Source organism: Ambystoma mexicanum, chromosome 11 (assembly GCF_040938575.1).
Source record: "Ambystoma mexicanum isolate Mex_15411 chromosome 11, UKY_AmexF1_1, whole genome shotgun sequence".
NCBI classification, from domain to species: domain Eukaryota; kingdom Metazoa; phylum Chordata; class Amphibia; order Caudata; family Ambystomatidae; genus Ambystoma; species Ambystoma mexicanum.
Genome location: NC_090934.1, coordinates 1,172,928,095 through 1,172,943,825, shown reverse-complemented (window position 1 = coordinate 1,172,943,825; position 15,731 = coordinate 1,172,928,095). Strand labels below are relative to the sequence as shown.

Here is a 15,731-nt window from a genome sequence, read left to right as displayed (position 1 = left end):
CCTGGTTCGTACTAAAGCCACCTAGTGCGAACACGGAGATGGGAGGAGGAACAGAACAGGAAGGTGCCTGAGAGAACCTCCCTGTGCTGCTTGACTAGAGGACTACTCTTGCTACTACTTCTTCCAGGGCTGTACAACCTTCACTTTCTGATTACCAATTCCTCTGTCTCTCTACCATCTTCACCCTCCTGATGATATCACCTGCTCTGCTGAACCACCTCCACTTCCACAGGGAGGAAGGATAGTGTAGTGATTTAGGTTTCCATGTTGTCTTTGCAGAATGAGTAGAATGCTGAGTGAGTGACATGGAATCTTGCTGGTGAGAATGTTGTTGTTTGGTTAAGAGTTCTGAGTGAGAGAGTTGGTGAGATGTAGCCTACCTGGGAGGATGCCGGTGCATGTTGCCTGAAGCTCAGATGAACTTGACATAAGAAACATAAAAGATGTACTGGAAACTCATTAAAGCGACAACTGGAACATCAAGAGATGTCAGAATCATCATTGGGAACCCAGAGTTTTACATTGGCGACGAGGATGCTGGCTGTGCTGGGGGGGACAGCACTGAGGATGGCACATGCACCACCCCCCAACCCAAGAAGAAGACCCTCCCAGGTAGGGCGAGCGCTTTATGCTGTAGGCACAGGAGGGCCCAGCGCAAAGGGCAGAGGCGCAGAAGAGAGTGAGCAGCGCCTGGGCCAAGGGCCGGCTGGCCTGACAGCAGTTGGGCAGGTCAAGCACAGTGAAAGGCAGAGGAACTTTGGCAGGGCTGAGGGCCCAGTGACTGTCTGAAGGGGTTTGGGAACCTAAAGCTGCGGCATGGAGGGCTTTGGAGCCCAAGGCAGCAGCATTTGAAGAGACTGGGAGTCTGAGCTGCGCCTGGAAATATTTGGAAGCCATGCCGTGCAGCTGAGGGGCTTGAAGCCCATGGCAGCAGAAATTGGAGAGGTTTGGAGCCTGAGCTTTTCCTTGGAAATTAGAAATCTGGGAGCAATGCTGTGCAGCTTGGAGCCCATGACAGCAGCACTGGGAGAGGCTAGGAGCCTGAGCTGCGCCTAGGAGAAACTACCAGACCACTGCTCTCTGGCAGAGGGGCTAGGTGCCCACTATGAGATCTGTGTTTCTACGAGGGTCATAAGTGACTTTGTGGAGTCTGGAGCCCATATGCTGTACAGAGGAGGGTCCTGGGGGCCATTACAGCGCCTGGAGGGGTTTTCAGCCACAAGGTCTGAAGAGGAGGGTCCTGGGGGCCACTGCAGTGTCTGGAGTGGCTTGGAGCCCAAATGCTGTGATGAGGAGGGGCCTAGAGCCCATTGCGGTGCAGCTGAGGGGCACTTTGCCCATTAAGAGAGCACCAAGGAGCTGGTTAATAAGCTGGTGGTTTATGGATTTACTTTTGTTTTGATTATATGTGGTGTTTTACTTAGTATGAAGCAGAGTTTAGTTTAACATGTTAGGTTTTAATTGTCACGCGAGGCCTGTGATATTTCGACACCATAATTGCAACATGAGCATTTTTTGGGATGAATGTACACTGAATGGGAGTGTGTGGTGTCGTGGCCTTTATTGAGAGACACATATTTGATGTGAGCAATGTCAGCTTTATGAAGCAGTTGTGTTTAATGCATGTTCTTTCCGCAGATTGACTTTTCAATGCAAAAGTGCAAAGTGGACTGATATAGCTATAGTACATGGCACGGGAAATGTGATAAATGGAACATGCTTACAAAATGTTTTGCTTTGCAGGTGGGACTGTTTAAAGGACGTTTGTGCCATTTAGGGAGAACTAAGAAGTTTATTTAGTAAATTTAGCAGAAATATTATTAATTTTAAAGCACTGTTTTGTTGTTGCAGTGTGGGGATCTGCATGTGTAAGTCTTTGTGGTGTGCTAGAGATTTGGCATTTTGGTGATTTTGTGCTTGGATATTGTTTCAATTGGACGTTTGGAACGTCCAACCTGGTTCTTTGTGAGGTGCACATCATAGTGGTGTGTATTTATTTGGCTGTGAAGTTATGGGTGGCTGAGTGTAACAAGAGTACTGTTGTTCTGGTGAAAGTGATGCATTTATTTATATGTTGAGTGTGACAATGCTTTCTCATAGTTGTGTTTGGTCTTTAGGTGGATCTTTAGGACACAGGCAACTAAGTGGGGGTGGCGGCATAGGCCCCTTAGGGTACAATGTGTTATTGTGTCGTTTCACTCGGGTGTTGGGAATGCCCAGCCATGTTCTTTGGTGTGTGTGGTGCACAGCTCGGAGTTGTGTGTGTGGTGTGGCTATGAGGTTAGTATTGGTTATAGTTTTTGTGTGGAAGAGGAGGAGAGAGGTTAGAGAGATACCTGAGCTGTTGAAGATTGATTGCTAGTGGTACAATTTTCATTGGTAGGTGTCCTTCCTTTACTGTGTAGAAAAGGGGAGGGGCAACGTTAGTATTGTGTTATGGTACCATTTGAACTGGTGACGCGTTCAGGTTGTACGGGTGTGTTGATAGTTCATGTGGTTGAGATGCACACGCCTGTGTTGGAGTGTGTGTGTGCTGTGTGTTGTGAGTGTGACCGGTTTTGGTAGGCGTTGTTGTTGTTGTGTAAGGAAGGGAGATATGTAGTGATTTAGGTTTCCATGTTGTCTTTGCAGAATGAGTAGAATGCTGAGTGAGTGACATGGAATCTTGCTGGTGAGAATGTTGTTGTTTGGTTGAGAGTTCTGAGTGAGAGAGTTGGTGAGATGTAGCCTTCCTGGGAGGATGCCGGTGCATCTTGCCTGAAGCTCAGATGAACTTGACATAAGAAACATAAAAGATGTACTGGAAACTCATTAAAGCGACAACTGGAACATCAAGAGATGTCAGAGTCATCATTGGGAACCCAGAGTTTTACAGATAGCTCTGGGGCAATGCGTTTGTCCTGGAAGCAAGGCAACGCGGCGCAACACATGTTTGAATCCCGATCCCGCGCCTAGAAACCACTCGCTGGTATTAAGCGCGTTATAAATGAACAATAAAATAAATCCATATATATCCTACTTCTACCTCTTTCGCTGCCTGATATTACTACCTCTCATCCCCCTTTTCTGACTACACATCCACCTTGATGTTGCCATCTTCCCACCTTATTCAATCTCTCAGCTCTCACCGCCTCTTCCTGCTTCCCATTGCTGTCACCTCGAACTTCTCCAGTCTCTTCAGCCTCTGCTTTCTCCAACTATATCTAATCTCTAGACACTGCCAAAACGAGGCCTCCTGCTCCCCAAACCTACAGTGTCCGACTGAGACATCTGTGGTTTTTATAGTACTCTTCCTGGGTTAGATCCTCACTTTGGGCCTAGGGGATGAGACCAAGCTTGCATCTGGCCTGTCTGCCATCTTATATTCCAGTCTTTCCTGACACACTCTAGGATTGCCACACTATCCTCCACCAGGTAACGCTTCAGTGGGTGACAAAGAATTGGTCATTTTAGAACACAATTGGAGAAATATGTGGTCAGAAAACAGCAAGCTTTAACATTGTATCAAGCGCAGGTCTCCAGAGTACACATGCAGACAAACCTGGGGTCGTGAGACCAGGCACTTGCAACACTTGATCAAGTATAGGTATGGCTTCAATACTACTTGCTTGTACCTGAAGTGGACTTTAGACAAAGCAAAACACTTGTTTTTTCTTTCCAGCATGTCAGATCTTCATAGAGAGATTGCAGCTCCCATAGTTGGAGAGGGGGGGGGGCATTCAAGTGGTGATAATTGCCTCCTGTCATACGATATGAACCAGGGAAGAGGGACCGGGGGGGGCTAAGTCTTCCCAGTAGCATACAGAGCTCATTATCCATTGGTCTAGGAAGGCACCCTCCTCCCTCAGCCACACCCCAGGGGGCACAGAGCCAGGCAGGGCACCTCGTCACAGTACATATGATATTGTAGATCTAACATATCTGATAGGCAAACATTGTATACTGTATACACATTCAAGCAGGGGGCAAAAAAAAAATATCACAATTTTACTCCTCATTTTGCTTTCTCAACAGTACAGAGGGTACACATACTCCATATTAAAATGTATTTGACAATGCAAGAAAAAAGAAAACAGAAAACAAGACACATATACATTGGCCACATCACAAAACACTTACTTGAACCAGGGACAACAAGAAGGTACAAGCCTTCCAGAGTTGCAACCACTGCCTCCCCATATAAATTCTTCCATGGCATTTTCAAATTAAGTTTATCTAAATAAAAAAGCAACAGCATGTTTAATGTTAAACAGTGTGCAAACAGTACTGAAATAAGCTTACAAACCCATGCAGCCAAATGGCACCTATATTTTCAGCATGACCGACTATAAATAGCAAACAAATGGCAATTCTTATTTTTTTTAACATAAAAAGCATTTTGTGTGGACGAGACAGGCAGTGACATGGCTAAAATGTTAAATTCAACCCATTGCTCCACACGCAATAGCATAAGTGCTGGTTGGCTGGTTTTCTCTTGGAGACAAAGGACTAGAAATAACATGAGTCACACTGGACTTGAGGTTTCAGTCAGCTGGCATGTTCAGCTGTATTGTCCTGGTTGCCAGCCACCACTGTCTTAGAGTTGAAGCGGCTTGTAGCAGATAAACTGTAGGATTGCTTTCGGTTTGCCCGCAGCAGTACCTTGGTAGGTACCAGCCAAAAACAGCTTCACCATAACCATAGAGAATTGGAGGCACAGTGATGGAAGCCATAAAAGGATTTGTGGAAAGGATGCTTTCGTTGCTGGCAACTGTTATGTGTGAGTGATAGCGGTTGGCTGGGCCTTGCTGAATGGTACCATTACTGAGTGATATGCATTTTATGCTTGTTGACAGAGATAAATGCGGTTTTGTAGAATTAAACTGGCAAACCACTTCATCCAAAATGAAACGCTATTATACGTTTAGAAGAGAACTGCACAGTACTACCAAGCATATGCCCATATACATAATTGTAAAACATTTCCTTCCTGCCCTAGTTCACAAGTAACTGCCATGAACCATTCAATGCCACAACCACAGGTCACTGACAAAATTGGATGTCTGTAAAGAACCATGTATTTTTCAATAGTATAGGTATTTTTAGAGCACATTCATGCCCAAGTGTCTCTTAAAGACTATGGACGCAGTCTCTTAATGTAGATTATCAGAGAGATAACATGCCTCTCAACAGTGGTCTTATCATATTCCTTAACATTTCATTAAGTTCTTGGGACACCATCCCTTTAAAACAAATGTCCTTAATTTGAGAATTTCAATGTTCAATGGAGAAAGGGAAAGCCAAACATTTCAAAGCGGTCGATTAAAGGTTGGAAGGGTACAGTGGCCCCTTGCACGCACTACAAGGCTTCCAGATCCAAGCGATTTGTTCATTATCTTGATTATACTGTGCATGCAAGAGACCATACTATGAATCTGCATATAGGGGCATGTTAGTCTTATTTCATTTAGAGCTGTAAAAGCAAAAAAATTCAGCAGCAAGGAAGGAGAGGACAGAGCTTTAAAGGGACTAAGGCTGTAACGACCAACGGACAAAAACAGCAGGATTCACCAATTCTGACCATTTCTTTTTGGCAATACTTTTTATTATTTCCAACAATATAGCGTCTGCTTCCCAACATACAATAAACATCACACATCACCATCTTCATAGGTCTTTGTAAGCATTACATATAGAAAAAAGAAATAAAACAAATTGGGGACATGCATATTAGAGCATGGATGTTCTTCTCCTCATTACATTAGAACCTCATTTCCTCCCTTCAAGTCCAAACTTCCACTATGGGTTCAAGGGGGCTTCAGGTCTGGCATACTAACTAGTTCATTCAACATTTTGCCCCAGTCCAGCTCTACACCTGCTTCATCTGGATTACTACTCCTTCTCAAAATCTCCATATTCGTCAGCCCCAATCTTTGAACATCTGCTATCCATTGTCCCATCAGTGAACCCGGTTCTAATTTCCATGCCATCACCAGAAGTCTTAGCCAGTATCAACAAACAGTACAATCTTTTTCTGAGTCTTATGTTTTACTGACCGGAACCATTCCCCAAAAGCACAGCGATGGTGCGGTTGTATATGTACAATGCAATAGCATATTAATTCTCTCCAGTACCCCTTAACAGTACTTCACAATAACCGAACAGTCCGATAACAGTCAAAAAACCTGCCGAGCCCACACCGCACTGTGGGAATTCATGAGGTAGGTCACAGTAAATGGCGTTCAACTTCGCCCGGGTCATGTACAGCCTGTGTAAATAATTAAATTCTATCAGTTGTAATCTTGCACTTTGGGAGAGCTTTTAGTTTTGGCTATTAAGTAGCACTGAAAGCGCTACCTTTAAGCCAAAACTATCGTTATTAAAATAAGAGCTTCAAATAGGAGCTTGGAATGAGGGTCTGTAATGCTTTTCAATGGAGAGGACATACCAGGATGGACACACGAAATGTTTGTGTTGTTAGGCTATGTGTTCACCCATTTGACGCCCATCTCCAAGTCAAAGCTATATGATTTTCCACCCATTCCCGCACAAAAACACACCCACTTGGCACTCTTTCCCTGTATATGTGTTGCCATGTAAGCAGTACCAGCTTGGATGTGCAATATGTTAGAGTGATGTCAGTATGATGTGATTGGTTCTAGAGTGTGCTTTTATCCACAAGGCAGCCATTTTCTTTCACTGAATCCGGATTTGCAGTTGAGCAGGGCTCTACAGGCTGTGGTGAGTGATTTGAAAACCAATCTTTTAAATGAGAGGCTATGTGCAGCAAACATTTGGAGACCTGTTTGGGTATTTAATGGGGCCTTGATAAAGTTTGTGGGGAACTGGAAGCCTTTTAAATGCTCCTAGTCCGGATCCCTTTGTCACTCTTTTTGGGAGCTGGCAGAGGCTGGTATTTACTCACAACCACTGCCTCACGTGTGTACATACATTTTGTTTTCGAAATGAAAGCTTTGTGTAACGTAATGCACTCTGCCTTGGGGCTACCCGCTCCTTCATGCCCCTGCATGCCCCTGCCTCCACTGTGGCCGTTGCAGACATACAGGCTTTACAAGCCCTAAACATTATACATGGAGGTCCAAGCAGCCGTGGAGCAGAGCAAGGCGTTTCTGCAAACAAACAGCTACCTCCTTAGCTGCATGCTGACTGGCATCAAGAGGAAGGTGCCTCTGGCCACCCTACAGCCATCTAAAGTGAGCTCTGTACCTTGGTTGCCTCGAGCTGACCCCGTCGGTCACTTTCTGGCTTGTATCAGGCACCTAGCCCCTTTACATCACTGGCTGCACCAGTATATGGAGGGCTAGTGATGTGCACCACAATCTGTGTCTGTGTTCTTTCTAGGCCCCCCCCCCACTTCCCAACTGTGAGAAATCCCCTCCAAGTTCAAGGCATAAAATAAGCGGTGTTGCATAGCAATTTGCTATGCAATTCTGTAGGTTTGCTAACTAGATTGACACTTACGTAGCAAAAATAGCTATTTAAGTTACCCTGTTCAATGAAAGAATATCACACCCTGCATTCCTCCCTTGCTCCCAATGCTCCATCTACCTTCTTTTTTGTGTTCACTGCAAGTTCAAAGGGGCTGATAGGGAAGCTAGATGGCAATCAGGATTATACTTAAGTTAACTATACAGCTCCAATTCGCTGCAGATCAGATGTTTCTCCAAGCAGAGAGTGGGAGGTAGATCTCTTTCTTAGGCAGAAGCCTCCCTCTGGGAGGCTCTGGAACAGCTTTCCTACTCTCTCAGACTTGAGCCAGATCTTCTTAAGTTTGGAAACTTCTCCAGATTTTCCTCTTCTCCTTCTCCTCCCCTCTCCACCTGCCGCTGTGGCTGGTGCTTGGTCCCTTATGTGCCTTGCTGGGACAAGGCCCTCCACGTCCAGCACACTCCAGTACCCCTTAACCAGCACTTGACCTTGTGCACCCTTACCAGACTTTGCTGAAACTGTTCCACGTACTAGCTGACCCTTACCCCTGGTTTCCCCACGGTACTTTCCTTCATGGGCTCCCCCCAGCACTTGCCCAGCCTCTGGGGCCCCTGCCTCCCTGCACTTCTCCCTCCCTTCACTCATCCCAGCCCTTCCATCCTGATCTGACCCCTCCGCACTTATTGTCTCTGCACTTGCACGGTCCGAATGTCACAGGGCCTTGTAGGACCGTTTACTGTTATAATTTTGTCCTCCGACCCCCACCACCCCTCATTGTCTTGTCGTACCTGGAAACACCTGTCTATATGCACCATACAAAGGCCCAATAAAGTAAAAAATGCAGTATGTGTTCACTTAATTTTTTTTTTTTTTTTAGACAGTCATGTAACTCCATTTCTAAAAATACAAGTTGTTATATAATTACATTAATGCTACTGTAAAGCACTGCATTGTCTCAATACTTTATAGTAAAGTTTGTGCTAGTGTATCTAAATCTAATAGTGTAAACTATATTGAATTTTGTTGGGGAAGGAAGATGTATCACATTGACAAGGGAACACCTTTGAAAATGTACATTTTCACATGGCCAAATGCTTTTGATGGCAAGCCTAGGCATGTGACCTGGTGGTTGAATACATCTGTGCAACTTTTGCTCAACACAAGCTGATACCATACTCCTTGACATTCTATCTCATCACCCTGTTGCTTTATACCAGCTACCCTGAAATGAGAGATGGCAGAAAACTACAATATTCCACCTAGTTTGCCCAGTTCTCTACGCCATCCACTCCTAGTCTTACTTTCTTTCCTCTTACATAATGAATACACAAAGCTAACTAGTGTTTACGCAAAGTAGTATCAATAGTTCCATCTAGTCTGTACATAGACAGATCTACTGCAATACCACACACTGTAATTAGCAGGCAGAGCTCACTTTCCTCTATGATTACGATTGCATTATATATTAGCACCTGCGAGAGGGAGCTGGCCAAACTGTTTTTACATCCTTTTGATCATATTCATTGGTTTGTGTCCTTTCATGCGGATAACCTTTTACATTTTACAGACACTAATCCAGGACTTGAAAAGTCTACCTGTCCAGTTGCATAGTCAAGGTCGAGTATCATTTGCAGGAGATGTTTGAAACTTTTATGTAAGATGTACATTGCAGTAAATTCCTAATAAAAGTTTCTGTGCATAGTTGACCTCTCGGTGGCAGTAGGGTGCAAACATAAAGCAGGTTTGTGGTGCCATGCACTGTTTTACGGAAAGCACGTTTACATTTGTCGTCATCTGTTGAATTTCTTTTAGGTTGGGTACGTATACCAAGTTACTTGACGTGCAGATCTAGCATAATTTCAATGTATTTGCAAGGCCTGACTCTTCTCACTCATGTTTGACTTCAGCTGTACACACAAATGCTGTATTGATGATCATGTTATGTCTTGTGTACAAATAACTTCTGGTGACATTAAAAATATTAGTATAACATTACTAAACAAATGGGTTTGTTTGCTAATCAAGAAAACTTTAATTAGCAAACTTTGCTAATCAATTTTTGAAAACTAATATATGCCTTTAGGTTATCACTGGCATTTCCGCCAATAGGGGCATATGGGGTTGCAAAAGGTGAGAGGGGCACAACTTTCTTCAACTTTGTCCTGTAAAATCCAAGGCTCCTCCTCACCTCATTCTTGTAATCAGCAAATTGGTATCCTGTGTGTTCATCTATAACTCGGTCACAACACAGGCCCAGTTCAATGACGGACATTCTTTCTCCCACGCATTAATCCTGCTAACAAGAAGTTTCTGGACAGTAGAATCCATGCTTTCCAAACAACTGTTGCACGTGACAGATTTAACATCGTCAAATGATCTTCAGGCCTTCAACCATTGTTAATGGTATGAGGGCATTTCAACAACCACTCTTTAATGTGCTTTTGAAAGCACCGTTTTTCTTAATTTTGCAGAATAAAAAGTTTAATAAAAATATGATTTCCAATTTTGCTTTAACATTAAATATTTAACATAAATATTCAAAGCTCCAATTTGCCTGCAGCAGGTGTGTGCCATGATAATTAAAATACAGCCAAGTTTCAGCTTAAGTTTGTTTCCAGCCGTAACGTTTTCCTTTTCTCCGACTAGACAATGAAAAGGAGGAAAAATAAAAATAATAAAACATAAAAAGTATCAGAGGCTTTCCCGCTACTTGTAAGCGCAACTCAGGGGCGCCACTGTCAGTCATTGTGTGGCTTTGGCTTCATGGGCCTTCTTGGTGTCGAGTAACTCATTGATCATTGGTTAACTCCATATATAAATCTGTTTACGGTGGTGTAGATTACACAGGTGGCCGCAGTTGCTTATTTCCATCATTCACCTTAACCACAACCACACTGGTAGGCAAATCTGCCAAAGCATGCACTAGAGGGTTGAGGCCCATAAGCAGGAAATTTGCTTGAGAAGGAAGTTGTTCTGCTACTGTCAACGTGGATGTCATAGAAGCCCAGCACATGGCAAGGATCCTAAAAGGCGTGCAAGGACAAGAGTGAGTATGCTAGGGCACAGACATGAAAAAAGACAAATATACACATTGCATGTTTCAGCGCTGTCACAATACGACGTATTCTCAGTATGTCTGCAGAAACAGATTGGTTGGAAAAGTCGCATGCCTGTAATGTATTCCCTCCTCTGCTCTTTAGCTGCAGTGCACGTGTGCATAGGAGCAAAATATCAGCAAGCATTGCAAAGGCCAACAGTTTGGGCGTTTGTGTAGGTCTGGTAAAGGCCCTTGCCGGGACTGCCCTGGAGGTATTAACTGGCCATTGATGGTAGCTGGTGCAAAATGGAGCAAGTACTTGCGCATCTAACAGCAGTGCCTGGCAAATGCCCAATACCTATACACAAGTCAAAACGGTTGGCTTTTCCAATGCTGGTTTTACTTGTTACCACATGGGAAATTATTCCCTCTTAGAAATCTCAAACCAAATTTCTTTCCCCACTTTTCCTTAACTATCAAGTCCCCTTTGGTTGCTTTTCTTGCAACATTGAATATAGATGAGAAACGTGCCCTTTCCATTTCCACTTCCCTAATGATAGCATCGCTTGCATCACCGGTCTTTTTTCTGGCTCTTCAGATATACATTCCCACAGGTTAGCTAATCTTTTGACCACTTTTGCATAAGTCAAGGAAAAAAAAAAACCTTTGAGAGTCCACACGCCAACCTCCATTGGTCAAAGGTCATTAACCTCCCATCCACAAACAGCTCCCCCAATGTCCTACAGCCACTTCTCCATAGTTTCTCTAAACCCACTTCTCACATTGTTGCCAGAATACGGACATCCGATCCCAATGGTAGATTCACACTGTACAGTCCCTTCACCTTCAGTATATTTGCCACCTTGTTCCATATTGTGCGTACAATCTGAAACCCATTTGTAGTACCTTTCTTTCCCACCAGATCCCATAATATTTCAATCCACATTCTAAAAGACTACAGGTGTTTGGCAGTAAACCCAGTTGGTAGCAGTCTGTACCACACAGATTCACTTGGTAGCTGTGGCTGAGCAGTCAGACTTCTCTCAAGAAGAGTTAGGCAGTATGCAGAGTATACACAATAGGTACAGAGACACAGTAGTACAAACAAACACTGACCAGAGCTTTGGTGTAAAAGTATATAATTATTTATTTAAAAACACACTTGTAAATCACACTAGCAAAAAAGAGGCAAGTAATTTCAGCACACAGTCACTATCATATATATACAACCCTATTCACTTATTAGACAAGTCTTAGTGACAAACACCACTTATTTTCAGACAGAGGTGAGCGCTTAACATAAGATGACATTCTAATAAGTTGTAAAGAAAGGGAGGGAAAAAGGCAGAGTTAAATAATCACACAAGTTTCAATACTTTCTCAAAGAACCACAGTAAGGCAGGATAGGCAGAGTTCTACTGGAGAGCAAGGAAGTCAATTGCAAGGCCCAGACTTGGAGAGAGCAAGCAGAAGGGGTCCGGGTTCACCAGTGGGGTTATGCCCAAAGAGTCTTTGTAGATAGTTCGCACAAAAAGGATGACATTAAAGTCAGGAAAAGTTAGCTAGGTTGTCCCAGGCCAGCCCAGGTTAGAAAGTCGAGGCTTTACTGTCACCCCGAACGATCTGTTGCAAGGGAAGCCAGGCGGGACACAGTACCTTAAGTGTGAAGGAAGCTCCAGCGGGGGCAGTTGTTCCTGGCAGCAGGTGGAAGTCGGTGTTTCGTCCAGAGGAAGAAGAGGTCTCGCCGTGGAGGAAAGATGAAGGTCGTTGCACTGCCAGGGAAGAAGCCAGCCGCGGAGTTCTCCGGTTAAAAGGCACTACCCTTCTCTTCAAAGCAGTGGTAAACCGTGGTATTCCGGTTGCTGGGGTGCTTGGCACGGGCAAGGCGGCCACGAGATGCTCCAAGAAGGTGAAAAGAAAGCGAAACTGGTTATCCCCACCAGTCAAAGGAAGAAGACTCTCCGGACTGGAGGTCCTGTGGCGACTTCTGAAGTTCCAGTCCCCAAAGCCCTGCTTTTATGCAGCACACCCCCATTCAATCAGCCTTGCTGTCAATCAAACATGCTAAGTGGTGAGCCGGCTGGGCCAATCACAAAAGAGTGCGACTTGAGTTACCAAGGTAACTCAGTCCAGGGTGCCTAAACCCCCTCCCACACTCCCTGTGGTACCCAGACAGAGTGGCACCACTTTTGGAGGCTTCTGTGGAGAAGCCCGCCAAAAAGTGGAACAAAGGGCTCGACTCGGGTTGGAGTTACAGAAGAGAACACAAACGCCATTTTAGAATTGAGTTCTGGCAAAAAATACCAACCGGTGAATTAATATTGAATAAATAAACCGGCGGTATGTTCGAGGCTATAAGAATTAAATAATTAAAGTTGGTAGCCTCGAACAATGGGAAAATCCCATAGAGATATATTTGCGGTCGAATATAAAAAGTAGTATCCACTGCCACCAGCCAAAACTCGATCAGGGGGGGACGGAGGCGTGCCCCCTCGAACAACAGACCCCGGGGCAATCGAATTGCCCTGACCAGTACGTCCACAATATGATGGTTTGTACTGGTTTCTGTTCATAATTTGGGACTAGTAAAGCCAATGGTGACTTTACATGCCCTGGGAGACAGTAGTCAGTCCCAGGGTATGGAGTCTATGTTGAGGGGTCGCTACGACACCCCTGGGTTACGGCACGGAGGGTGCTGTGTAATCCACATCAAAAACACATGAGACCCTATGGAGTAAAAGACCCCATAGCCCATAAAACACATTGAAAGATAAAGGAACACCTCAAATCATGTCTAAGAGTGGGAGTAAAAGAGTCTCACTCTTAGCAAAGCTGCTGGGGGACTGACTATGTTTGGGAAATTAGCCTTTTCAGAGAATTCTCCCTAACATATAGCAACCTTGAAGAATCACCATTTTACAAATGGCAATCCTGCCAATTAGTGATATCGGCAGAGATTTCCAAAGGAGTACTGCATCTCTGATTCTCGATAAGGCTCTACATGTATTGTATACAAATGTTTCCTCTACCTCATGAAAGATATGTATTCCCAAATACTTGAAGGGTATCAATTCCCAGATTAAACAAAATCACTGCCAAAGAGCATCCTTGCTTCAAGCCATTTCTAGCACTTATTTCTCTAGACATCAGTCCTTCATTGTTTAGCCTAACTTTTAAGACTGTATTTGTGTAGAGGTGAACAATCATGGCTACTAGACCGCTTTCAATTCCTAAGGCAATAAGCCTTTGCCATAGTATCGGTCTGTGAACCATGTCAAATGCGGCCGTTAGGTCCATGAAGGCTGCGTACAATGGCACAGACTCACTTTTCTTTGCCTTACTTTGTAACAATGCTACTAGCAGACCCCCAGCATCCGTCCCCAAGTCCTTCCTAAATCCAAACTGCCTCGCGTCTAGAATTTCTTTCTCCTCCATCCATTTCAGGAGATTTTCCAATATCAGGGCTGCAAATATCTTTGCCTCTATATTGATTAAGGATATTGGCCTGTAATTTTTCGGACACTGCCTATTACCTTTTTTGAATATAAGTATAACATACGAAAGTTTCCACAAAGCAGGCATTGTTTGGGTCTGGATAACATCGCTAAATATAAAGTGCAATATTCTGGCCCAAAGCTGGCAACTCTGTTTAAGTATATTACCTGATAGGTTATTGGGACCAGGCGTGGCCGATGGTCTTAATTTTTGAATCATTATCATTATTTTGTCCACTGAAACATCTAATTCCCAAGTGCCTTCCTTCCATTCTATTTCTACTATACTTTCAGTCAAGGGAGCATACAGTTTCTCAAAAAAAATTACACCATATTAACTCACTGATAGGATTCGTAATTAGTTGTGCTTGTGATGCTTCGGTGCCATTGATAGGAGCCCAGTAGTTCCTAGAATTGGTCTCCTTCATCGCGCTTATCATGGCTTCTGCATCTTTCTGCTCTAGGTGGGCGCGATGGTATATCCTCCAGTTCTTATAAGCTTGTCGGCATACTCTTTCTTGGTCTTTTCTCATTACGAGAGGCTGTCTCCTTTTTTTGAGGCGGTGGAACCCTTCTCTCCTAGAAACCATGCCATTTCTATGCCAGATAAGATACAATCTGCATTCATGTCACCTGCTATTATGACAAAACCGCCTGGGGCACATACAAGCCATTCCTCAATTAAAGGCATGGTACAGTAAAAAATGTTATTGTCCCTACGGGTCGGCCATGTTTTTTTAAGCCTAAGTGGCTCGATTTTAGAAAACTTTCCTATGGACCTTACCCGAGTTTTCGTCCATTAAATGCACGCGAAAACAGGCACCAGGGAGCAGCCATTTTGTGATAATCCTATCACTTGCCGCATCGCCCTGGCTGACCTGCTTCTGCGGCACTAAATCAATTCCCCCGCCCCTGAGCCTGTCATCAGCAGACTCGTACCGCCCATTTCCCAACGCCAAAGCACGTCTTGTGTCAACATTCGCTGCACTTCAGCTAATGACGTGTCGCCATGGAAATGGCAGGACGCCTCTTTCCTCAATAAGTATAAACAGACCGTTTCACAACACACAGCAGCAGATTTTCGATTCCATTCCTCTCTCTGTGTTACTTAAAGTATTTTGTGGCTCGTTTCTGTGCTCTGGTCAGCTACCTTCGCCGCTTGTAGCCCGTGTGAACACCTGTACCATCTCGGTAAATTATTTTACTTTGTTTACCACACAATGGCTACAATAATGCCCTACATGTACGAGCCCGAGTATACCGAGGAGGAACTACTGGAAAGGGAAGCACGCGAAAACGATGGGGATTCGGACGGCAATTGGCAGGACGAATCAACAGATGAAGAGCCTGGGCCTAGTCGCATGGACGGCGTCTCCACCTGGTGCACATGCAATCGGTGCGAGCTAATGCAAACCGAGGAGGAGAACTGCTGCTGCCGAGAAAACTCGGGATGCCTGGCCTACATTTCGGAAGGCGAGCCACGACCGCAATGCATCACTGAGCTGCCAGACTTCAGGGCAGCCTGCCTCACACGGGCCGTGTTGAGAATGATGGTGCTTATGCACGAACTTCGCGCAATTGTTCGTCCTCGTAATCCGAGTAACGAGTAAGTATACTCTGCTTGTCATGCCACTCCTATTTCATGGTCTTCTACTATATCCAAAATTATATATTCATATCATAGTAACGCATGAAAGTCGTTCAATAGTGTGCATTGTCTAGATAGCATTTGTCCGTGCAGAATGCCATTAGTTACAAGAATTGTCATTGAC

General features: G+C 44.4%; 1 protein-coding gene across 4 annotated transcripts in view; it reads right to left on the bottom strand.

The window, feature by feature from the left end:
• VPS13C (vacuolar protein sorting 13 homolog C) overlaps nucleotides 1-15,731 on the bottom strand; it is a 5,236,720-nt gene that overhangs the window by 4,981,321 nt on the left and 239,668 nt on the right. For all 4 annotated transcript variants that reach the window (XM_069624493.1, XM_069624490.1, XM_069624491.1 and 1 more), the window contains exon 4: nucleotides 4,120-4,215. In XM_069624493.1, coding sequence (XP_069480594.1) covers nucleotides 4,120-4,215 — 96 coding nt within the window. The remainder of the gene's footprint in view (nucleotides 1-4,119; nucleotides 4,216-15,731) is intronic.